General features: G+C 42.1%; 1 protein-coding gene across 5 annotated transcripts in view; it reads right to left on the bottom strand.

Moving 5' to 3' along the window:
• The window catches only part of MYO1B (myosin IB), a 299,289-nt gene that overhangs the window by 108,485 nt on the left and 164,043 nt on the right, over positions 1 to 26,761 (bottom strand). For all 5 annotated transcript variants that reach the window (XM_083153484.1, XM_083153488.1, XM_083153487.1 and 2 more), the window contains exons 8-13: positions 19,038 to 19,136; positions 17,943 to 18,046; positions 17,068 to 17,215; positions 12,999 to 13,117; positions 10,358 to 10,444; positions 4,539 to 4,604 (exon numbers count right to left, since the gene is read on the bottom strand). In XM_083153484.1, the coding sequence (XP_083009610.1) occupies positions 4,539 to 4,604; positions 10,358 to 10,444; positions 12,999 to 13,117; positions 17,068 to 17,215; positions 17,943 to 18,046; positions 19,038 to 19,136 (623 nt within the window). The remainder of the gene's footprint in view (positions 1 to 4,538; positions 4,605 to 10,357; positions 10,445 to 12,998; positions 13,118 to 17,067; positions 17,216 to 17,942; positions 18,047 to 19,037; positions 19,137 to 26,761) is intronic.

The following is a 26,761-nucleotide window of genomic DNA, read 5'->3' as shown; positions in this document are numbered from 1 at the left end:
CAAAATAATTTGAGAACCCCCCTCCTCACAACCCCCCTCCCCCCACCTATGTGCAGCAGCAGTGGGGGGCTGGGAGCTTGATGTAGCGATCCGAGCAGCGGCGGGTCGCCGCTGCCTGGGGTCAGTCCAGGAAGCGCGACTCAGAGACCTTGATGTATCGCTATTTGCCGCTGGGTGGGAAGTGCTGCAGATTTTGAAAAGACTGGCCGGACACTGATAGGCTGAGCGTCCGGCCAGTCTTTTCAAAATCAGCAGAGCTTCCCGCTCGTCAAATAGCGTAACATCAAGGTCTGAGTCGCCGCAGCCTGGATGGACACCTCTGACGGCCGCCGCCCAGATCCCTGTCACACGCCGCCCAAATCGCTACATCAAGTTCCCAGCCCCCCTGCTGTCCGGATCCCCACCGCCGTTTCCCAGGGCAGGGTCGTCTTCCCCATTGGGGTGGGCCGCTACAATCCTTGGGCCCCTGGGCAACTGCCCATTAAGCCCAATGGGAAAGACGGCCCTGCTGGGCCTGACTAAGTACAGAGAATTGTAAAAGTAAATAAAGTACATAAATAAAGTACAAAAGCAACTGGACGATGCAGCAAGGCAGATCTATAAATATATTTGTAATAAAATATTTGTAATATATTTTGGCTTGGGTGTTCAATTATTGAGTGAAATTTTAACCAAAACCCCTCAACTAATTGCCAGTTCAACCCGGTAATTAGTGTGATGTGAATGGGGTTACCTGGTTTCGCACGTCAATAAGAACCAGTAAAAAAGCAGAGCTCTTACTGATTCGTTGCTGTGTAGTGTGAACGGGTTAAATGGGTCGAGCGACCCGTTTCCCGCTCACACTATGGAGGAGGCAGCACTTGGAGCATCGCCAGCTCTGTGCTGCCTCCTCTCCTGCCCCCGATGATGCGCCGACTCCCCGCCATGTCCCTGGATGATGTCAGCCAACTGGCAGTAATGTCTGTTCGCAGAGGGGATGTCCCAAAATGCAGGGTGATGCCGGGACTGAACCGTTTCAAAGTCCCGGTGAGACCCTGCATTTTGCTATATGAAAGCAGTATTACACTGAGAATGACTTGCCAAGGTGCACAACAATGCAACATCATTTGCTGTGATTGGTACACATAGCCAACATAAACAAAGGCTTGATGTCCATGTATGGAGCTAAAAATATAGTATTTCTCAAATGTAAAATATATTTGTTGAAGTACAGTAAATGTTGAACTGAACAGGTAAAACCACTATAATAAACCACCAATAGGTGTCAATGTCTCAAAAAGAAAGAGAGATACTCATCTGTCTATAGTTTGTTTTATTCCCAGTTGAATAATGTGTGAACCGAAGCTGTGACTTCGTATTACATCAAACAATCTGCTGTTATCTCCCTTGCTCAGCACAGCTAAAGAATGTTTTCTGCTGACATAAGCCGGCTGCCTCCACTTCACCCTACACACATTCATTTCATCAAGTATGCACACGCAGCTAGTTCTAGCAGGACTCCAGCCAGACCTCAGTCACACTGTCTAATGGATTGTTTGAAGGATATAAAATTGTAATAATCAGAATAAATTTTAAAATTGCAGACCGAGACTGAACATTACTGCAAAATATATTTTTACATTCGTTATAAAGTCTTTATTGGCAGATGATTATGCATAGAAATAGCGTTACTAAGGGGCCAAGAACGTCAAAGCATAAAAATAAAAAACAAATGGAGCACACCATGCTATTTATTCACCACATCTCAATATGTAAATCCACTGCCACAACGGATGAATACCAACATGAGGGATTAATTTTAATGAAGGGCTAGAGATTGCCCAGCTGCATGGGAACAGAAGAATAAAGAGAAGTCACTGAAATGGTTGTGGCGATCCTTTCCAGCAAGTAACTCTTGAAACAAGATATTGCAAATAAAATAAAAACGTTCACAAATTCATATAGAATTTGATGGCAGATAAACACTTAGCCCATCTAGTCTGCCCCTTTTTTAAACATGTTACCTCAAACCATATTTGATCCTTATTTTTTGTAAGGATAGCAATATGCCTATCCCAAGCCTGTTTAAATTGTACTACTGTATTTGCCTCTACCACCTCTGATGGGAGGCTATTCCACTTATCTAATACCCTTTCTGGGAAGTAATTCTTCCTCAAATTTCCCCTAAATCTTCCTTCCTCTAGTTTCAGTTCATTGCTTGTTCTGCTGCTTGTTCTTCCTGTGAAGAATGTCTCCCACCTGTACATTGTTAAAGCCCTTGATATATTTGAAAGTTTCTATCATGTCCCCCCCTTTCCCTTCTCTGCTCCAAAGTATACATATTAAGATATTTTAGTCTTTCCTGGTACGTTTTCTAATGTAGGCCATGCACCATTTCAGTTGCCTGACTTTGAACAGTCTCTAATGTATTTATATCCATCTGAAGATATGGCCTCCAGAACTGAACACATCACTCTAGGGGGCAGATTTATTAAGCTCAGTGAAGTGATAATGTGTCTGGTTTTTATCACCGGCCAATCAGCTCCAAACTGTGAAGTTACAGGCTTGGTTTGAAAAATGACAGGTAGGAGCTGATTGGCCGGTGATAAAAAACAGACACTTTATCACTTCACCGAGCTTAATAAATGACCCCTCAATAAGGTCGTACCAGTGACCTATACAGTGGCATTATTACTTCTTTCTTTCTACTGCTGATGCAACCAACCTCTCCCTATGCAATCAAGCATCAGACTTGCCTTCTTCATTGCTTTGTTACATTGCCTACCTGCCTTTAAGTCCCCTGAAATAGTGACACCTAGTGCCCTCTCTTCCTCAGTAGTTTCCATTATAGTGCCATTTATACTACATTTAGTCTTTGGATTTTTGAGACTCAAGTGCATGATTTTGCATTTTTTATAGTACTGCACTCACATCTGTATCAGCCCAGCAACTGAGGTGCTCTGCAATCTGCAACCACAATGGGTCCAGAATACTGCAGATATTTTAATATAGAGCGCACTCACAGACTTCTATAGTAAAACTCAAAAGTTAACAGTTTACTCTTCAAAGGCTTAAATATATGACATTGTTGTTCCAGTCATAGCAGATCTTTATAAGGAAATCCAAATAAAACTCATAAGGTACCAGATCCCAAAAGCAGATAAAGGTCTGTTATGACCAAAATGTTGATGTAATATACGTAACCAAGGCAAGTGTTTTGCCTTTTACTATGGACACATGGGGAGTTTCCTCTATTTGACACCACCTGTTCCAACTTTAGCGATTTTGTTCTGTTCATCTTAAAAATGAAGGCTGCGTCAGGCAACTTTCTATTGAAGAGCACCCTTCTGGTTTATACATTACAATGATATTCTAAAGAATTGAAAGGGATTATAACCAGGGATTATACCCTTTGTGAGCCCCTATCAATTATATATACCAACCATTGTATTCCATTGAAGAAAAGGGCAGCACTCATTCCATAAGTGTACATATTGTTTACCAGTAAAAAAAACACACAACACTGTTCCATAACTAAATTATTTGTAATAGCAAAGATAGTTCAGTAAATGTCACCACAGTCCTGTCCAATTCACTTAAAAAAAAGACAGGATCCAGGAGGGTTGCCTATTGTACATTCTGTGGACCCCCAGAGATCTTCAGGAGACTAGGCCAGTGCATCTTGTGTACTGTATTAAAGTTCAAAGCTGGGTGCCAAGGCACACTATACACGGTGCCAGGGATGGTCTCCCTTACATATTTTTAGACTAAGCAGAGAGCTAGCCTTAGGAAGGCCATTTACCTGAGTGGCCATTTACACAGGCTGTACTACTTGTGTGTAGATCTGCTGTCCCGACCCTTCTAAACTTCCCCTCCATTCTCCCCCTACTGCACTGCATGCTACGGCGAGTGGAATACTCTAAAGGTGGAATACATTAGGTGAACAAAGTTACTGCAAAGAATCCTGGGCCCCTTGAAGATTAGCAGTGTCCTCACTCCTCTCCCATGTTTGTCGTAACATCTGCACAAGCCTGTGCTCCCCATCTGTGTTTCAGTCTATAATCTCCTGTTTGGTAATAATTAATTTAAATGTAATTAAGTGCCATTTCGCTGCTCCCAAAGTTAACACTATTGCATGGCTGTGTTCCTTCAAATGTGAACACTATTTCATGGCTTTGCTCCTCCAAATGTGTAGACTATCCTCCAAATGTGTAGACTATTTCACGACTTCACTCTAACCCAATTGCACGCTACAGCAGTGTGGCACGAATGCTGCACTGATAGCCATGCAGTTCATCATGTCATTTGTTAAATATTGCTCCATCTGGCCCAATTTTATTGAGTAAACACTGGCAAAATGCTTAATAGCTTTTAAAGCAGGGGCAGATGTTTAATCCTTAAATTCAGAAACTATAGAAATACAGTTACTAAAACATAGGCAAGGATATGGTATCTTTTTTTTACTTATTTTTTTAAAACATAGAATATGTGGTGGAAAATGCACTTGCTCTGAGATTACTTGTAGGCTATTGCCCAAACCAAACAGAAAAGGTGCTTACCTCAAATATTTCAAAACCATATATGTCCAGGACTCCCATAACCTTCTTTCTTACTTTAGTTTGCGCCTTAAGAAATGAAAAAAGAAAATTTAATGTCACAGCATTTAAATCTGTGTCTAGGGGGGCGTGGCTTGGCCGGGAACGGAGTAGGCAGCAGAACTTGTGTGCTCCCTGCATTTATCCTTAATATCCATCCTGTTCTGCTGCCGCTGGAGACCCTGACTTCCACAACGGGTGTGGAATATCCCACTCACCACCCTGCTTCTCTGCTGGAGTGTCCCCTGAATCGCTTGTCTGCCGGAGAGTGTGGATCAGTAGCTGAGGCCTGCAGCTGCGCTGAGCCGTGGCCACCGCCGAACTCCTACTGTGCTGCTGAGATCCTGCTGTGAGTCTGCCTCTGCGCCTCTCTCCCGGGTGCTGCAGCGGGCCGGGTGACAGGCGCTGGTTGCCCTCTGTGAAGTTGAGCGGTGTGGGCGGGAAGCGGTCTCGCTGGAGACACGCTGCCGCTGTCCGCGCGGGGAGTGCCGGCGCCATCTTGCCCGCGCGTCCCCCTGGGTTGAGGCGCTTGGGGTTGTGACTGTCTGCTGAACTCCTCCTGGGACCAACTGGAATTACTGGCTGAGTACTGCCCTGCTGTGGCATCCTGAATCTCCTGTGTATTCTCAATAAGAACCCCTGATTTCTTTGGAGCCTGCAAGGTGGGTTTGAACTTTGGTGAAGAATAGACTCCTGCTATAGCTCTCTGCCACCTGCTGGATTCTGCTTGTGACGTAATTTGGAGTGCATCAGTAGGGAATACTGACACCAAATACCTTATATGAATACTTAGTTATTCTCCTCGACCCCTCTGGATACTATCCTATTGGACTTTCTTTAAGCTGTGGACTCTGTAGATATACTTGGAGACGTGCTAGCCATCGCCCTTCTGTATTTGTGTGGCCATTTTACAGCTGAGGGTTCAACATATTAGAGACAATCATATTCCTACCTTCAGAGTGCTGTACAAGAACATGGATCTTTCCATTCAAAAAATACTACTGGCGATTCATGCTTCCACTACCAGGCTTTTAAGCAAGTTTGATGCTGTATGTTTTGGAGGTCCGTCTCCCGCTTGTACCCCTGTCACTGAGAGGGAGGATGCAGAGGTCGTGGAGGGTGGCCTGCCTTTACTCATTCCATATGTGAACTCTGCTGCACCTATTCCAGCTCCAGATATATATACCTCTGTTGCTATATCTGCAGTAAAACTCGCCATGGACACTTTAGATCTCTGGGATGTCATGTTTATGTTTTCTGAACGCCGGCCGGAATACCCCCGAGATGTTGGAGACAAACTCCTTAATGCCAATTCTCCTTTACTGTATGGACTTGTAGACTGGCCAGATTGATGCCGTTATAAGTATAGATCCTGTTTCTACTCTTGCCGTAGCTTTTTTTTTTTTTTTTAAATGTATACTATACAATCCTGCACTACATATTATGCAGAATGAGCGCACTGTTATTTAACATGGTGGGGGAGATAGATTTTGATCCGCTGACACTTAAGGTCTGAGCTCATTGCCCCTGACATATACGGGTATTAAAATCCTGACCATGGGGGGGGGGGGGGGGGGAGCGTAGAGGGTCAGTTAAATTAGGTAGTAGGGGGAACTAAAAACTGGCCAGACTAGTGAATCCCTATAAATTGTAGTATAGATTCCGTTCATATTCATTCATATTAGGTCTTATCTGCTGACCCTTCTTATGGTTTAATATTATATAAGCCTTCTGTGCTATCCGTCACAATTCTTCTTATATCATATCCGATGCAAGTGATGCCGGTGGGTTATATTTACATGATCCTGTAGAATATTTCTTTAATGTATTATATAGGCTGTGTCTTCATAACCAGTCGCCATATCCTGTTGTTTAACTAATGCTTAAAAGGGGCCACTTATATTTGGGAAGGCTAGCCTTGTACTAGTTATAATACTTTGCTCTTGTGCCCTGGTTAAATATCCGCTCACTACCCTGTAATTAGGGGTGTGTAGGGAAGGGAGGGGGTGGGTGGGTGTGGGAGGGTTTAGCTAGTTAGTGTAGTTAATATAGTTAGCTGGGGAGGGGGTATGGTTTAGGGATCCAAGTACACCTAGGTTGGGGGTGGGTAGTACAGGGTGGGGGGTTATAAGGGAGGTTTGTTTTGGGTCGTTTGGGGGGGTTTGTTAATTTATATTTTCTGTTTTTCCGAATAGACCAGACATATGATACTGAACTGTACAATTCCCTCCGACATAATATCCTACCCTTGACAGGGATAAAGGTGTCTTGGCAATCTTATACATATGCAATGTTCGAATTCTGCCATTATGCAGTGTGACATTTTTAATTTGTATAGTGCCTGAATGGCGCCTTTAGGCACTAGTATTTATTATATCCTGCATTGGAATGTCTTAAATTGCTATATTCGTACACAATACCCCTGCTATACTGGTATATGCTTCCTGATTTGAACCATTGTTGTTATCCTTGCTACACCTTGATATTTAAATTTCTCATGTCATTGTTGTATGATTCAAGGAACCTACTGTCTGTGTCTATAATGTCCTCCGTTTGCTTGGGGACCTTTGTTATATACCTTAAAATTTCAATAAAAATTATTGAATTAAAAAAAAAAAAAATCTGTGTCTACATCAAAGTATTATCTGTGTTCTATTGGTCTAGATTCTAGTATAGAACATATAATGGGGCAGATGTACAAGAGATAAATGCGCCCTTTCTCATTGGTTGGGGATTCTCATTTAAGGGCGCTGGGCTTTCTCCAAAACGCAGGTGATAATCCTTCTGTTCCGTGCTGCAGGGTTGCTGCAGTGAACTTGCCAGCTGCTTTAACCGTGAGACTGCCTGATCCAGACATTCCCAGGACGACCGCCTCTCCTGTTCCATCTAGGTGTCGTGAGTGTATGGGCTGGAAGTGCAGGCTGCTTTATTGGCATGTTGGTGCCCTAATGGAGAATGGGCATTATTCCTCACTTAGTTTTTGCTGTGACGGAGTCACTTGGTTTTGGTTGCAACAGGGTTGCTGGTTTGCGGTTGCGACGAGGTCACTGTATTTATGTTTCTTATTTGCTAAAATCCCTTATCTCATACAATTTAGGGACCTTAACTTTAGTTTGGTCCTTGTCAGGTTGGGGTATTCCTTAGTTTACTTAGATTCTCCTCTTGGTCCCATCTCCGGCGGTTGTTGTAGGCTTGTAACATCCTTAAAACTTGGCTGCATCGGGGTCGGAGTGGGCTTAACTCGCTCCTTCGAACGCAGCGGCTACAGGAGCAGCCTAACTCCCCTGCACCGTCCAGTCTTGGCGATATTCAGTGGGTGAGTAACTCCCTGGATCCGAACAATAAAGAGTCTATGGAGAACTATTGATTTAATCACCTCCACTCTTCCAAAAAGGGACAAAAGTAAGTCCATCCATGTGTCCATCAATTTAGATAATGACCTTATGAGGGCATCAAAGTTAACACCATATAGTTTGTCTATATTTGAGGGGATTTGGATGCCCAGGTATTTAATCTGGGAGTGCTGTATCTTAATGGAGCGAAGGTCCTCCCTCTCTGGGAGGAGCAAGGGCGATCCCCGAAGCATCATAAGCTCTGATTTATTTACATTTATCTTATAACCGGAGAATGGGATACATTGATGAATGAGTGACAAGGCTATAGGTAATGAATGTTTGGGAGCTGTTAGGAAAAGCAGCATGTCGTCTGCGAATAAGGAAAGACAAAGATCAATAGGTCCTAGTTGAATACCCTGAAAGGTGGGAGATTGACGGAGGGCAAGTGCTAGGGGTTCTAAGGCTAGGGCGAAGAGAAGGGGAGAAAAGGGGCATCCTTGTCGGGTACCACATAGTATAGGGAAGGGATCGGAGAGGGTTCCGTTACACATAATCCTAGAAGCAGAGTCTGAATAAAGTGACCACAATAAATTTATGAACTGAGAAGTAGGTGTTCCCAGTATAAAATCACGAGCGGAACGCTCGACACGGACCCCTGGGAATAGTGAAGGGCTGCTAGAACTTTGCGAATATTAGAAACAGGGTTCCTACCTACGGCAAAACCTGTCTGATCAGGGTGTATCAGAGAGGGGAGGAGTGTTTTTAATCTTTGGGCTAAAATTTTGGTGAGTATCTTATAGTCAATGTTTAAGAGTGATATTAGGCGATAAGATCCCAGATCTGAGAGGTCACGGCCTGGCTTGGGAACAACTTTAATGGTAGCCATTGGAGCATTTGTAGTTTGGTGGTTTCAGCTTGGGTAAGATGGGTTTCCTGCAGGCATAAAACATCCAAATGAAGTTTGTTAAGGTATAGCAATATGTTTTCTTTTTTGGGGGGAATTTATTCCACCCACGTTGCAACTACCGATTGTCAAAGTTGACATAGCGAAGTGGAGGGGGGGGGAGGGGGGGGGGCGGAACAAAATGCCACAAATATATTAACAGAAAAAATGCCATTGTACAATATTCAGTAGATGAGGGTACTGCTGCTTTAGGGATGGGGGGTGGTAATGGGAGGAGGGAAACTGCTTGCATTTCCGGGAGAGTCAATCTTATAAAATCTATCTGCTTGTTGATATCTGCGGTCTGTTACTTGAGCAGTGGACCGACGGCAGACACCATGTCCCCATATGTGACTGGGGAGGACATGTCTGGCAGGGGGATTTCTGGTGCCGGGAGCTCTTCATGCAGGGAGGATGATGTAGCGCTCACCTGGGGGGGGGGGGGGGGGGGGTGTAACACCTTGTGCAGAGTGGTGGTCCGGGTGCCTGCTTGCGGTGAAGATGGAGCTGCCCGGCGGTATGAAGCATCCAGCTCCATCTTGGGGCCCCTGGCGCTCCCCTAGGCAGTGGAGGTGACGGGCGGGATGATGCGGAGTTTAGCGCTGGTAAATTTCGGCGGATAGGCACCCTGGGTCCGGAGCATCACTTTCCTGCTACCTAACAGCTACATAATGTGGGCTAGGTGAAATGAGGGAGATTGCTACACTAATGATGGAGAGAGGGAGATTGCTGCTATTTCAGGGAGTCTCTTGTAGAATGCAGAAGGGGAGGACGCTATGGATAAAAGCTGCTGATTCACCTATTTGTCCACAGTGGAGTTTTTTTTTTTGATTTGAAGATTTTTTTTATTATTTTCTCAAGAAAATTTAAGTACAAATAGAACATTCGTATACATGTAAGTCCACAGTGGAGTTTAAAATAGATATTCATCTGTAGAACAAATTTAACATCTGAAATAAGTGATCTTAGTAGAACTGTGATTTTACCCAACACATGTTTTTTAAATTGTCAGCAATCCCTGGATATACAGTACTGTAAATACTGTGAGTACTGATGTTAACACATTTACTGTAGGCAGGACATTTCACAAAATGCTAATAATGCTAATAATGACTACAGTATATTGCAAATACCAGAATTTCTTATAACCGTAGTAGAAAACCTATTTACCCCTACTTGGTCACAGTAGTAAGTTGAGTCTCACCACTTTGCCAGGCCTCACCGCCATCTTTGAAGTGACTGCCTTACAAGAAAGGCTACAGAAGTGAACTCTGGCAAAAGCCATCTTCAGCGATTGCCAACACAGGCCATGGGGCTTTGTAAATAGTTTTAAAACATTTAGTAAATAAGGTCAAGTGTTTGCATTATAAGGTATTAAAAAAAGGATGTGGCAGGATTATTGTGCTATGACGCAAACATGTTGTTTGTAACAATCCTACTTCTAAATTAGAAAAAAAAAATTCTTTATGAAAAAAAGCAAAGAAAGCACGAGTTGTATGCAGTACCTTTATGCTCTCATTTATTCGGTTGACAAGCCAGGAAAACAGTCTGCTGTACATGTTCTTAGCCAGTGCATCTCGTGCATAGTATGCCTAGATGAAATATATAGAAGAAGTAACTTCATAATCGAGTAAAGAAAGCTATGTACTGTAGTGAGAAATATAAACCTCTGCCTCCCCACTCAACACAGTTTTTTCGCTGCTGGAATAAATCCTGAGGGTATACCCCGATACAATCTACAAAAAAATAGATTGGATAATTCCATGCCGTGGATATATGGAATCTGTTTTTTTGCACAACGAAAGCTTGTGACTACACGTCTCTAGTTACATGCCTGCAGTATTGTATTATCTATTATTTATGGTGCCACGAGGGTTCAACAGCACCATACATTGGGGTAAAATGAAGTACATAATATTATTGACATTTTAAATATCTATACTGTCTCATATATAAAGTTTACCAATAATTAATACAACATGACTTATCTGTCTGTATAGCACTGTTCATTTATCTGGACAGCAACCCGACCACTCCTGTGAGGAGAATGCCAGATCATCTGCTCTGCTGCTCCCCTGCTCTGCTGTCCTCAGCAGTGGTGTAACTATAGAGGGTGCAGCGCGTGCAACTGCTATGGGGCCTGTAGGATTGGGGGGACCCTAAAGCTATCCCCTGTACCGTTTTTATTTATTTTCATTATATTTTAAAAAGTGCTGGGCGGGTGTGGGGCTAGGGTAATTACTACCAGGGAGGTAGAGGGAGAGGAAAGCTCTTCTGAGCTGCTGGTGCTCATCGGCTGGGAGGAGGAGCTTGACTCTCTTCTTGGCCAGCGGGGATGTTGAAGGTGGACCTGCTGCCGCAGCCCCCCCCCCCCCCCCGACTGGACATGGTCTCTCTCTCTCACTGACTCTCTGCATCCCTCCCCATGACACTGTCTCTCTTTCCCCCCTCTCTCTACCTGGTGCTGTCACTTTCCCTGACACCCTCACTCTCTCTTGCTCCACCCCTCCTAGTGAAACCACCTCTCTCACCTATTCCATGAAGCCCTCTCTCTCTTCCTGACAACCCCTCTCCCATCGCATGGCATTGTGTACCTGATTTAGTGGTGTGCTATGAGATGCGATGCTTGTACAATTATGCGATTTTTAATTGTACAAGCACCCATGCCATGAGATGTGATCGGTGCTTACAATGAGATGTAACCACAGGTATCCACGTCATCCCGAAGCGTGGCGAGCACAGCTCTGCACCGACGTGGATAGTGGGGGTATGAAAAGGTCGTAGGACGTGTACCGCCGCCGCTCGCCACGCTTCGGGATGGCGTGGATACTGGGCTTTACATCTCATTGTAAGCACTCATCACATCTCATTGTATGGGTGCTTGTACAATTAAAAATCGCATCGCATTCATCGCATCGCATGCCACAATATTCCAGTGGGATGCGATGAGATTTCTAGGAGCCCATACGATGGAAATTGTGGGCACCATGATATTACACAAGTACCTTGTCTCTCACTCCCTTCACTTTCTTCTGCCCCTAACGAGCATTGTAGTGACAACGGTAAGGTTATGGTGGGCCCTTTAAAGATTTTGCTATGGGGCCCACAAAGTTCTAGTTACACCCCTGGTCCTGAGCATGTGCGTGGCAACGGTACAACAGTGAAGGCAGCCTGGGCTTTCAGTTGCACTGTGATAAAACTGGCCAAATGCTGGGAATTGAGGACCACAAAAGTTTAAATTATGATTAGTGTGTAGCCTGCATTTTTATCTATGGACATAGGGTACTTATGTAGTATCTGGGCTGCCGATTTCTAAATCGGGTCGAATCGGGCACATCGCATCGCATCGCATGCGACCATCGATGCGATGCGATGCGATGCGATGACCCGATTTTTCCATAGGAATCAATGTTAAAATGGACTGAGTCCATTTTAACATGGAATTCAATGGGAAAAAGGGGTCCTTTTCATACCCCTACTATCCAAGTGGGCATGGAGTTGGATATAAACCTGTGGCGAGCGTAGCGAGCCACCGAGCCCGAAGCGTGGCGAGCGTAGCGAGCCCCGCGAGGGGACACAGAATACCGGCCCCTCGCGGGGCTCGCTTCGCTCGCCACGCTTCGGGCTCGGTGGCTCGCTACGCTCGCCACAGGTTTATATCCAACTCCATGCCCACTTGGATAGTAGGGGTATGAAAAGGAACCCTTTTTCCCATTGAATTCCATGTTAAAATGGACTCAGTCCATTTTAACATTGATTCCTATGGAAAAATCGGGTCATCGCATCCGATGGTCGCATGCGATGCGATGCGATGCGATGCGATATCGCATCGCATCGCATCTGATTGTATGCCTTAACTTAAGGCATACAATCAAAAAATCGGCAGCCCAGATACTACATAAGTACCGGACATAGCTATATATATATGTTTTAAGCCCCATACACACTGGGTGATTATCAGCTGAAAGATGCTCACTTTACTCATCTGAGCGGCTTTCAGCTGGAAAGCCACTCCAGTGAGTACAGGACAGCAATGAGTGAGCGCTGATGCGTGTGCTCCTGCATCATCTCTCATAGATTTATTACAATTGGACATGAAAACACAAACATAATGAAATAAAACAATTTCACTGGGTAATAACTGACCTGAGCAACGTTGAGCGTTGTGGAGACTTTTTCTTGTTTGGCTTCCACCGTCCGGAAACTGAATGCCCGTTCTAGCACACCTTGATCAATGCCTGTGAGCTCACAGATTTCCTTCAGCTCTGTAAGTCATTAGGTTTATAAATAAATAAATTACAAATCACTGCGGGACAGATATATCAAGCTTCAAAAAAAGTGATAAAATGGAGAGTGAAAATTAGCCAGCCAATTAGTTCCTAACTACCAAGTTACAGGCTGGGTTTGAAGAATTACAGGTAGCAGCTGGTTGTTTATCACTTGTTCCAAAATCTTTCAATTTGAAAGATTACAGCATAAGCTTTAGATGTGTTTACTGCATATAACAAGATTACTCCATTTTGTCCCTTATATTTTACATAATATACTTTAGCACATAAAATTGTACAATGGGTACAAGAAAATTCGGTACTTGTGTATTATCTGGGCACCCGAGGTTTCATTGCACGTTAAAAAATCGCATCGCATAGCATACAATCATATCGCATGCGATGTGATTGGACCCGATTTTTAATCGTACAAGCACCCAGATGCCTGATTCCTATGTTAAATGCCCCCCCAGACCCGATTTTTGATTGTACACCCACCCTGATGGGTGATTACTATGTTAAATGGCCCCCCATTGTTAACGGCACTCCACTATCAACGCCAACCCGAAGCGTGGCGAGCGCAGCGAGCCCGCGAGGAGTGGCGGTACGCATCCTCCGACCTTTTCAAACCCCCACTATCCACATCGGCGCGGAGTTGATTTTATATAGTGTGGCGAGCGCAGCAAGCCACCGAGCCGAAGGGTGGCGAGCGCAGCAAGACCCGCGAGGGGACGCGGAATACATGTGAAGTAATATGCATCCCCTCGCGGGGTTTCAGGCGCGGTCGCTCGCTGCGCTCGCCACACTATATAAATTCAACTCCACGCTGACGTGGATAGTGAGGGTATGAAAAGGTCGGAGGACGCGTACCGCCGCCCCTCGAGAGCTCGCCACGCTTCGGGTTGGCGTTGATACTGGGGTGCCTGATTAAATATCGTGTCTGGGGGTGCATTTAACATTGTAATCGGGGTGCCTGTACAATGTAATATCGGGTATAATCGCATCGCATGCCACTAGTTAAGGCATGCGACGCGATATTTAAATTGTACACTCCGCCCAGGAAAGGCTCAAAATCGGGTCCAATCGCATCACATGCCTTAACTAGTGGCATGCGATGCGATATATCGGGCGCCCAGATAATACACAAGTACCGAAAATTCCTAAACAGCTAGTATTATTTCATGCAAACTGAAACTAAAAATTAGTCCATAATGTACATGCACAGTATGAAAAATAAATGCAAGAAAATAATGAAGTGAGCTGGTTAGAGCATGTCAAAATGAAGTGAATACTATAAATGAATAACATTGCACATAATTCATATGAAACGGTTTGATGCACTGACGTTTTTACACATTTATTTTCAGTACTCGATACACTTAGATAACCATGTTGCAATGCGTAAATACACACGTTATGTAGCCAGGAATGTTCTATATTCATTCATTCATTTGTGTGTGTATATATATATATATATATATATATATATATATATATATATTTTTTTAAGAATGATATTACATAGTGAGGCTGAATAAAGACTTGCGTCCATCTAGTTCAACCTATGTTTAAAGTAGTTTATCCCTTGTTGTACTGTATGTGTTATCACACATTACAAATGTTACACATAACGAGTGTTAAATTGTGCTCCACCCAATCAGCTTCTGTCATTCAAACAAAATTACAGTTAGTTTTTCATATGTTTTTTTCCCTATTGATGACAAAAAAAAGTAAAAAAAACCCAGTCTGGATCATGAACAGTTGCGAATGACAGATGCTTTGTACAGTCATGCTTTTGTCAACTAGGAATCCACAACTTCTCCTGTGTTGCACTGGAGTGCTGGAGCTCCGATATTTATTTAATCAAGGGGTTTGATGGGGAAGGTGTTTCATAATCTTGTGTCAATGTGTCTGCACAGAGTGATTGAGCACCATAAATGCTAGTTATTTGGAAGATTGAAGGCTTGCAAGCAGACCTCTTTGTCTGTCTGTATACACTGTCGATATATAAATATATAAAAACTAAATAAAGTGCTAACATTCTAAAGCTTAATGATGCAACTATACATCGACCATCCCAAACACATGGAAATATATATAATTGATATCCACAATCTTGCTGTCACTTGCTTAGTTATTCTGTCCAACATGCATAACGCCCAATGGCATATCCTGGCAAATGACCTGCAGGAGCATCGCCATCACCGGGCTAGATTTATTCTGCATGCAGTATAAATCTGGACTTCACCCCGTGTTCTCTAACCAGACTAATCCCAAAATGACAGGATTATTTATTTATTTATAGTTTCTTAAATAGTGCAGCAGATTCCGTTGCTCTTTACAATGGATTATGAAATGCATCTTAGTTGAGGCGCAATGTGGCTTGGACGCACCAGGGGATTTCACTAGTTAATTTGCGATACGGCACTGTCTATCTGAGTGCAACTGAGCCTGTATATGAAGAACAGAATTTTGTATAGAATAAAAAGCATCACATATCAAATTATTTATTGCAGCCTCCTGTGGCATACTAGCGTTATTGTGCTACGCAACGGATCCTGGCACGCTAAGAGTTTTCAAAGTGTATATGTAGGTAGATACATGTATCTGTTCTAGCGCCATTTCTGTAGACCTTGTGTTTTTTCTGAGGTAGGTAGGTACAGTAGGTATCAAGCCGCATCCAGTGACAATGACACATTTGGGTAAGATGGATGGCTAATATATAAACGGGAAATTTTTGTTTCCTAGATACATTTTATTCTTGAATGGACTGTACATGAAAATGAGTGAAAACTGAAGTACTGAAATACCCACATAATATAATCTAATTAATGCTATTAACTATTGTGAAAGATCAGTGGATTAAACACTTACCTAGTTTTGAGAAAGATTTTCAGGGACATTGTAAGCAAGGCACCAGAATTGGGGGACCGATGGGCAGGCCCTAGAAGGTGGCACCTAGAAGTGCGGATGTGCACTACTACATGTGAGAGGCATGTCATAAAATTACTTACATCCAAATGTAGATGAGCCCCAAAGCAGTTAGTAAGATCTACTGTACTAGTTGAAGAAAAGACACTGATACTTGTCAGTACTTTTTCATGTATTGCGTCTTACACGTGGTTCCATATAAGTGGCCATAAGAAACCTTATTTAATATGAATGTAACCATAGGGATTATTGTGCCTTATAATAACCAATGCAGGGAAATGGTATTTGAATGTATATTCCTCATATTTATTTATGGTCTCTCCCCAAAAATGTAACCGCTGTGTAATGTGGGTTTAGTGAAATCAGGGAGATTTCTAGAGCCTTCAGGTAGAGAGGGAGGTTGCTGCAATTTCAGGGAGTCTCCTTCAGAAGGCAGGAGGGTAGGCAACTATGTTGGAAAGCATCTGTGCGCTTAATCTCCTGTAAGACAATTTATACAGACTCAATTCCCAGACCTGCCAGTGCCAGTGCTATACTCAGCAACTGCAATCAATGGGAGTGTCTAGTAAGGATAGAAAGTCACCAGTGTAGCTCTGCCGTCAATGTCCCATGACACAGCATGACAAAGGAAGTGCTCTGCAAGAAACAGCATGCACTTTCTTTCTCCATTTCTTAATCAAAATCTGACTAAAAGGTTTCAAAAGTTGAAGTTTTACAAAACAATCTGTCCTCTGGCTATTCTACTGTCTGTGGTCATGATTTTGCCGCTTTGGAAATTAATAGCCGAGGACTACACCCAATTAACTTTTCAGAAAACAAGTGAGGAGCTTGTTTTAAAAGATCTATAACTACGCCTCTTTTAAGTCTATAATTTGTTCGCCAGGAAGTTCAGCCTTTAAGCAATCATTTTAATTTACTGGGTCACTTAATAAAAACAACGTCTGCTTGTTTAAAAGATGAGATTTTCTTGGTTTAAATTAGTAAATGGTTTAAGTGTTGAATAACATAGACCTTACCATTTTTATCCTTAATTTTACTTTCATCTAGGCCATTGACACGGGATTCTGGCTTGAACTCAATGTTTCCCAATTTTAACACTGCAGCTACAACCTCCAAGACGGACTGTGTTTCATGCTCCATAAAACCTACAATCTGCATAGCATTCTGGGAAAAGGAATATTCAATTATATGCAGGGTCATATAACAACTAAAATGAGCATAGACAAATAAATACATACATACATACATACATACATACATACATACATACAACACAATAATGCTACAATGCTAGAATTACAAGATGATACAAGGTCTAGAATTACTTACATACTCTGGAAAAGTGTGCAGATTTTCATCATTTTTAAAAGGCATCTGCTTATTTCTACTTCTATAATTAAAAACGGTCTCCAGTACTGAGTTACCATTGAGCACCACCAGAAAAAAGCACTGCTCGTAACTATTATATAAAAAAAACACACCAGCCAAGTTCCTAAGGCTGCAACATTACCACCACTGATTGTATAACATTCCATATTTTCTACAGCAGATAAATTCCACCGTTCAATTACAGTACTGTAACATACCACCACCATCTCACCTCTCCAGTATAATAGTTTCTAGCATTAATAAAACAGAATAAAATCAATAACCTCATTAAGAACTGATTCTATTAGGGTTTAAATAAGTTATGGGCGTTAGATGGGATGTTGGGGCATTATTGCAGGGCTCATGCCAAATCTTGATATGGAGCTCAGCAATTAACTGTTCATTTTACAGCTTTGTAGACAACATCTAATGTGAAAATGTTAAGCTTTGGTGGGGTCATACCCACTGCATATACCACAATCACAACCTGAAACATTATGAAATGGAAGATTCCTTCTCATACCCTGACAGTTCTGAAGTTGGCTGCATCGTCTATGCCATTCACTTTGGCAGAATCCAAGCTTAGATAGTTATATTTGCTGAAATCTCGCTCCAGTTTCAGTTTACCTGGAAAAATTACATATGGTTATCTGGATTCATTTTTATTATAAAGTTTATTATTATAATTCACAAAGAATTACTTCCATTGGATACCTACAGTCTCCCCTGGTAAAGAGCAAGTTCAACTTGTGCTAGGCTCTTTTGTTCTACACATAAGGCCTAATTCAGAATTTCTAAAATGGATAACACCATGTGCACTGCCAGTAGGACAAATGTAACACGTACAGAGAGAGAGATAGAGAGAGAGAGAGAGTAAGATTTGGGGAGAGTTATTTTGTTTCTGTGCAGGGTAAATACTGGCTGCTTTATTTTTACACTGCAATTTAGATTTCAGTTTGAATACACCTCATCCAAATTAAACTCTCTCTCTGCACCTGCAGTGCAGCATGGTTATGTCCATTTGAAAAAAAATGTGCTTTGCTATATTGGGGGGTATTCAATGTGTGCCAATAATTTTCGATAGTCAGAAATATTGGCACACATCTACTCAATAAATCCGTTTCATTGAAGCCTGTGCAGGTTCGACTTTTTAAAAAGTTGAACCTGCACTGTCGAAAACAGTCAATGGATTATCACATCCGCAGCCGTTTTTATTACAAAATAAACCAATGTCTGAATTAGAACCATTCTCCTGGACTGGCTTCCTCTATGCCACATAGATAAACAAAAGCAGGCCTGGAAATAAGTCATGATGCATATTATAGGCCCCAGCTTCTCAATGAACCAGTTACTGACCATGACATCTTTGATTGCAATCTGGACATCAGCTAATTTACAGTAAATTGTTTGCAAAAAATTAAAAACCGAGCAAGTGAAAGCAAGTTTAGAATGAATGACTATAGTGAATCTTAGGTCGTATTATGGAAGTTATTATTATAGCATCAAAAAGTCAGATCATATACAGTATACAAGGCAATGCACATTTGTAAAATGGGTTGGGAGAATATTCTATTTTATCTATATTAGAGTTGTTATCTTGATCCCCTTCAATACTTACTTAACAGGTCCTCAGAGGCTCCAGACAACATCTGATAAAATATATGAAAATTTCGTTCACCTCTTGGCTGTTTGACAACCCTGGACTTTTCTAGGAGATCTAGACAGAAAGCACATTAAGTTCTATTATCAATATGTTACATTAAAAATCTTACTTTCTCAAAGAAGACCTAAGCTAAAAAATTATCATTTTATAAACAGTTTATGTACACCATTCTTTGCTATATTTTTCTCCACAATTATATAACAAATTTACGTGTCACCAAAAGAAAAAGAAGAAGAAGAAAAATTCCAGTGAAATAAAAAAGTAAGTATGGCAAAAATCTACAGAAGCCAATTCTGCTTGATGTAACACCAGCTTTTTCTCAATTGATGGATCTGCCACCCTGAACAGGAAGCTGTTACCTAAGAGAAAGCAAGCCTGGATTTTGCACTGCCCCACCCAGAGGGATACAATATATTTAAAAGTAGAAGTCATATTAAGTAAAAATAACAGCTGATCGGATAATTTTTTTGCACAGGGGAATGTTGAATGTCTTGCCAATATTTGAAACAAAATAAAATATACTACATTTAGTGGGGTATTCAATTAAGTGCTACTTTTTGGGGCTAGCTGAAAAAAAAGCACAAATTCATGCTCATAGTATTCAATTGTGGTAGTTTTCATACAAATTAGACGAAAAGCGGTTGAAAACACGATGATTGACGGTAAACCTGCTGTTTTTGCCCATGCTGGATATTTTGACCAGTAGGAAAGTCATCACGGGGGCTGAATAGGGTGAATCCAATTCACCTTAAAAAAAAAACAGCCAAAAATGATGATTTTTCACCTGGCACAAAATATACGGCAACAATTGAATATATACCATGCAGTGCGAGATGCCTGGCACGAGTGGACTCCAAATTTTATGCAAATCTACTAATATAAAGGCATCTATTTGAAAAAAATGCTTATTAGTTGTCAATATGATGCAACTAGGATGCACCATAATATTGTGCGGAATAATTTGATATACAATACTTGCATATCTCCCAACATGACCCTCTCCAGGAGGGACACAATGCTCTGTTTCTGGACTTCTCTCTTTATTTATTATTGGCATCACCTGTTTATAACAGGTTAATTGATAAGAAAGGTGGTTCACCACAGGTGCTGGCAATCACAAATAAAGCGGAAAGTCCAGGAATAGACCATTCTGTCCCTCCTGGAAAGGGTCATGTTGGGAGGTATGTACTTGTATACCTGGGGTTGAAAAAATGTTCGGTCACACACAGAGGCTTTTTAGTCACAACACTTGTATATCTACTTAAAAATAAAAAAAGACCCCCAACGCTAGCAAAGCCTCACAGGACCTGGCACACCAAGAGACATTCTATATATATATTAAGTCACATTTCTAGTTATTTAAAACGGATACTTTATTAACACACAGCATCACATCTAGGGGTAGATTCACTATCACTTTTCATTTTAACCCCTTCCCGACATTTGACGTATATATACGTCATGGCCGGGATGTACTTCCCGACACATGACGTATATATACGTCATGACTTTAAACTGTCCCCGCGTCTATAGACGCGGTGACAGTTTAAACATGTCTGCTGTCCCTGACAGCAGACATGTCCCTGCATGCCCAGGGGGGGTGGCGATGCCTCCCCCCGTCGGCGATCGCTGTGATTGGCTGTTCAATGTGAACAGCCAGTCGCAGCGTTTTCCTGTGTTACCGGCGAATCAGACGCTCGGTAACACAGGTGTCAATCACCGCCGGGTGTGAGGGGGCATGAGGGGGTCACCGGTGATGACCACACCTCACCCCACCTCACCTGCCCCCAAGGCTGTGATTGGTCCGTCGGACCGACGGACCAATCACAGCCAAGGCGCGTCATTTAAACTAACGGTGACTGCGCTGCAGGCGCCATTCCGGTCTGGAATTGCGTGCAGAGCGGTCACCGGCCACTCTGTCGTGCTATACATACCTGAACCTTGCCTGATACTTAGCTGATCACCGCTGATCACCGCTGGTAGCGTGCTGCCAGCAGCTGGATGCTTCCTGGATCTTGTGACTTCCTGTGTCCTGCTGCTGCAGTGTCATAGAGTCACAGATCGTGAGAGATAGTGACAGATAGTGACAGAGAGTGACAGAGAGTGATAGAGAGTGCTATATTTTGTGTCTGCTGCATCCCTTTTGTGCTGATCAGTATATCTGTGCTGATCAGCAACTTTTTTTTTTTTTTTTTTTTTTATATCCTGTCAGTTGCACCAAAGGTTGTGCTGCCTGTGCAACTGACTGCTGCCCCCCCCCTTTTGTGCTGATCAGTTTAAATTAATTAACTGATCAGCAACTTTTTGGGGGTCCAGGTTTTTTTTTTATATATACCCTGTCAGGTTGCACCCACAGTTGTCTGCCTGCTGCCCCTCACTGCTAATCAGTGTCGCATCACTGCATCACTGATCTGCAGTTTTTTGTTTTTTTTGGGGATTGCAGTAGGGTTTTGTTTTTACACCCACGTTGCTTTTGTGGGTGCTTTTGTGGGTGTCCTGTGGCCGCTGATCAGTGACGTACATCACTGAACAGCATTTTTGGCACAGGGTTGATATCATTTTTTTTCTGCATTTTCTTTAAATTGTTTTTTTTTTTTTGGAGAGTGCTGTGGTTTATTACACCCACGTTGCTTTTGTGGGTGTCCTGTGGCCGCTGATCAGTGACGTACATCACTGAACAGCATTTTTGGCACAGGGTTGATATAATTTTTTTTCTGCAGTTTTTTTAAATTGTTTTTTTTTTTGGAGAGTGCTGTGGTTTATTACACCCACGTTGCTTTTGTGGGTGTCCTGTGGCCGCTGATCAGTGACGTACATCACTGAACAGCATTTTTGGCACAGGGTTGATATAATTTTTTTTCTGCAGTTTTTTTAAATAGTTTTTTTTTTGGAGAGTGCAGTGGTATTTTTTTTTTTTAAATTGTTTTTACACCCACGTTGCTTTTGTGCGTGTCCTGTTGCCTTTGAACGCTGTTCAGTGACGGACGTTACTGACCAACATCTGTGCTCAATTTTTGGCGCAGGACCTTTTTTTTTTTTTTTTAACCCCTTCATTTTTTTTTTTTTATTGGGATCAAATTCCTGTATAAAGTATTTTTTTTTCTGCACTACATACACACTACACACTACATACCCCCCGTGTTGAAATAAAGTTTGTACCCCCCCTACACTATACACGTGTTGAAACATTACACTTACAGAAACACAAAAATAAAAATGGCATCCCAAATGTCATCCCAAATGTCATCCAGAAGAATGTATTCAGCGGAGGAGGCATATGCCATGCTTGCCTCTGACTCTGACACAGCCAGTGATGCAAGCGGGGAATTTGAAGGATTCGTCTTAAGCTCCTCTTCCTCCTCTAGTGATGAGGGACCCCCTCAAAGACGCCCCCGTAGAGCAGCTGAGACCCCCCCCCAAATGATTGATCCCGTATGGACCCCACCACCAGACAATTTTGAGCCCCAGGTTCCTGAGTTTTTGGCCATCCCAGGAATCCAATTTGATTCAACAGGTCTCAGAGAAATTGACTTTTTCAAATTATTTTTCTCTGATGATTTTATAAATTTAATGGTGGACCAAAGTAATTTATATGCCCAGCAGTTTATTGCTCAAAACCCCACGTCATCATTTGCTAGGTGGACCCCTGTAGATGCAGTAGAGATGATGACGTTTTGGGGTCTGGTGTTACATATGGGCATAGTAAAAAAGCCAGAAATTAGGCAATATTGGAGTACAGATGTTCTGTACAGCACCCTATTTTACCGTATGGCCATGACTCGGACTCGTTTTGAGACAATCCTTAAATTTTTACATTACACCGATAATGCACAGTGCCCACCCAGAGATGATCCCACCTTTGACCGGCTATTCAAAGTCAGGCCGGTCATTGATCATTTCAGTGCCAAATTTGCAGAGATGTACATCCCTGAAAAATTTATTTGTATCGACGAGTCCCTTATACATTTTAAAGGAAGGGTTAAATTCCGCCAGTACCTTCCCAGTAAGAGGGCAAGGTATGGCATAAAAATGTATAAACTGTGTGAAAGCACCTCAGGGTACACCCACAGGTTTAGGGTATATGAAGGGAAGGATTCAAGAATTGAACCGCCAGAATGCCCCCCCTCCCTCGTAGGTGTTAGTGGAAAAATTGTCTGGGATTTAGTGCACCCCTTCCTGGATAAAGGTTATCACCTCTATGTGGATAACTTTTACACTAGCATCCCCCTGTTTAAGGCCCTTGGTTCAAGAGGTACAGCAGCTTGCGGTACTGTGCGCAAGAACCAAAGAGGCCTCCCAAAAACGCACGTTGCCCAATTACTGAGAAGGGGTGAAAGCAGGGGAATATGCACCGAAAATATGTTGTTGGTCAAATATAAGGACAAGAGGGATGTCCTTATACTGACAACAATTCATGGAGACAGTACCACCTCCATCCCTGTACGAGGTACCAGTACCCACACCTCAAAACCTAATTGTATCCTAGATTACAATAAGTACATGGGCGGAGTGGATCTTTCAGATCAGGTACTGAAGCCGTACAGTCCCCTGCGGAAAACAAAAATCTGGTACAAGAAGCTGGCCGTGTATATCATCCAGATGGCACTGTATAACGCTTACGTGCTATTCCGTTCTACCAGCCAGAGGGGGACATTTATGCACTTTCAAGAGGAAGTCATAAAGGGCCTAATATTTGGGAACCAGCAGGCAGAGGGCCCCAGTACTTCTAGTACTGGCCTCCGTATTGTACCAGGGCAGCATTTTCCTAACGAAATCCCCTCCACTGCAAGAAAGGGCAGGACACAAAAAAGGTGCAAAGTTTGCTATAAAAAGGGAATAAGAAAGGATACTATTTTCCACTGTGAAACTTGCCCCGACAAACCCGGCCTATGTATAAAGGAGTGTCTTAAAATATACCACACATCTATGGATTATTAGGTTCATCATTTCACCGTGCTTCGGGGGTCTTGCTAATGCCACATAGCACCCACCATTCATTCCACCAGAATCTGAGCTGCAAAATCCAAAAATCACTCCTTCCCTTCTGAGTCCTGCCATGCACCCAACTGGTATTTTTTGGTCACATATGAGGCATTGCCATACTCGGGAGAAATTGGGGCACAGATTTTGGGGTGCTTTGTCTCCTTCATTCCTTGTGAAAATGAAAAATTTTGAGCCAGAACTGCATTTTTGTGTAAAAAATTTAATTTTTCATTTGCACAGCCCAGTTGTATCAAAATTGGTGAAACCCCTGGGGGTTTGAAATGTACACTATACCCCTAGATGAATTCCCTGAGGGGTGTAGTTTGCAAAATGGGGTCACTTGTGGGGGGGTTCCACTGTATTGGTGCTTCGGGGGTCTTGCTAATGCGACATAGCACCCACCAACATTCCACCAGAATCTGAGCTGCAAAATCCAAAAATCACTCCTTCCCTTCTGAGTCCTGCCATGCACCCAAATGGTATTTTTTGGTCACATATGAGGCATTGCCATACTCGGGAGAAATTGGGGCACAGATTTTGGGGTGCTTTGTCTCCTTCATTCCTTGTGAAAATGACAAATTTTGAGCCAGAACTGCATTTTTGTGTAAAAAATTTAATTTTTCATTTGCACAGCCCAGTTGTATCAAAATTGGTGAAACCCCTGGGGGTTTCAAATGTACACTATACCCCTAGATGAATTCCCTGAGGGGTGTAGTTTGCAAAATGGGGTCACTTGTGGGGGGTTCCTAACTTTTAGCATCTTATGGTGCCTAGAAACCTACATGGTGCCTAAAAAATAATCTCATAAAAAGGAGGCTCCAAAATCAAGTAGGTGCTCCTTCTATTATGAAGCCTGTGTTTTGGTCAACGTGCACACTAGGGCCACATATAGGATATTTATGAAAACAAAAGAATTGGTGGAATCAATTTTTAGTCACATTTCTCTAGTAAAATCTACTGTGTTCCTTAGAAAAATGTATTAATATTGCAAATCTGCAAAAAAAATGAAATTTTGAAATTTCACCTACACTTTGTTTTAATTCCTGTGAAACACCTAAAGGGTTAACAAACTTCCAAAATGCTGTTTTGAATACTGTGAGGGGTGCAGTTTTTGAAATGGCATCATTTATGGGGGTGTCTCACATACAAGTCCCTCAAAGTCACATCAGAACTGAACTGGTCCCTAAAAAAATCAGTGTTTGAAATTTTCTTGAAAATTTGAGAATTTGCTATTCATATTTTAAGCCTCCTAGTGTCCAAAAAAATTAAAAGGATGTTGAAATAATGATGGAAACATAAAGTAGACATATGGTCTATGTTAGTTATTAACTATTTTGAGTGGTATGATTATTTGTCTCACAAGCAGAAAATTGAACATTTTGAAAATTGCTAAATTTTCCATTTTTTTACGACATTTTGGTATTTTTCACAAAAAAACACAGACTGTATCGACCCAAATTTACCACTAACTTGAAGTACAATGTGTCACGAGAAAACACCAAGTCCGGCCTCGCAAACACTCCATCGCAGCCCCACTGCCACCCCTTGCCATCATTGCTGCCACATTGTGCCATTGATGCGGTCGCAGCAATCGCAGATCTCCAGAAATCATCTACTAGCGATTATCAGAGATCTGCAGGGCTTTTTGAAAAAGCCCCTATTATCCATAAGCACTAACATAATAATCATTATATAGCATAGCAATAAGAATTATTATCGTGAATGGTGAAAGGACCAAAACTGCAGCTCTGTTATTGCGAAAATTCTTTTATTTCTTAAAGGCAAAGAGATCATGAAAACAAAAACATAAAAGCCACACTTAAATTAGCCTATGGTGATCTGGATGGCGTGTATGCTAGGCACACCTGCAGATAATCACAGGCGTCAGTTATAGCCTCAGGCAGGTGTTTCTGCAAGAGCCTGCAACTCTGGTTGACAAAGGAATTATTCATAATTAGTAACTCGTGTATTAAGGTTTTGCAATAAATCCTCTATCGTTTTGGTGTACTACAATGGTTTTGTCTGGAAGTTGGTGAAAACTAAATAAAGAAAACATTTTTACATAACATACTGATTTCAGCTTTATGTGATAGAGAAACATTGCAAATAATTAAAATCGTTCAACAATGGTCTACCTGAAATATAACTGAGACGCCCAAATGCCCATGGCATTTTACTGCCTCTGCCTCTTCGATGCAGTGGCATACACCAGTATTGTCTGTGTGTGTTTTGGTGTTCTGTCACAAGAATGTCAGAGCTTGAATTAGAGCAAAGTAGTAACATTCAATTTCTTGTTAAACTTGGCAACAGTATAAGTGAAATCAAAGATCTGTTAGTACAAGTTTTTGGGGACAATGCTATGAAAAGAAACCAGCAGTTTCCAAGTGGGTAAAAGTTTTTCTGAGAGAAGAGAAAGTGTCAATAACGATGAAGAGCAAGATGGCCAACGAAGAGTAGAACTGAAGAAAACATTCAAAGCATTTGTCAAATTGCGCATGAAATTCATTAGCTGACTGTAAGAAGTATAACAGATCTGAACTTTTTGCCAACAACTCATGGATCTTGTATCATAACAATGTATTTGCTTACAACACGGCACTGTCTGCAAAGGAGTTTTTAGCTGGTAAACAAATAAATGAGTACTTGTTTCTTAGAACGGCGCCCACTAAGCAATTTGCTTTGTGGGCTATTCTGCG

Source organism: Crinia signifera, chromosome 7, assembly GCF_055691185.1.
Source record: "Crinia signifera chromosome 7, ASM5569118v1, whole genome shotgun sequence".
Lineage (NCBI taxonomy): Eukaryota > Metazoa > Chordata > Amphibia > Anura > Myobatrachidae > Crinia > Crinia signifera.
This window is presented reverse-complemented; position numbering and strand designations above follow the sequence as displayed.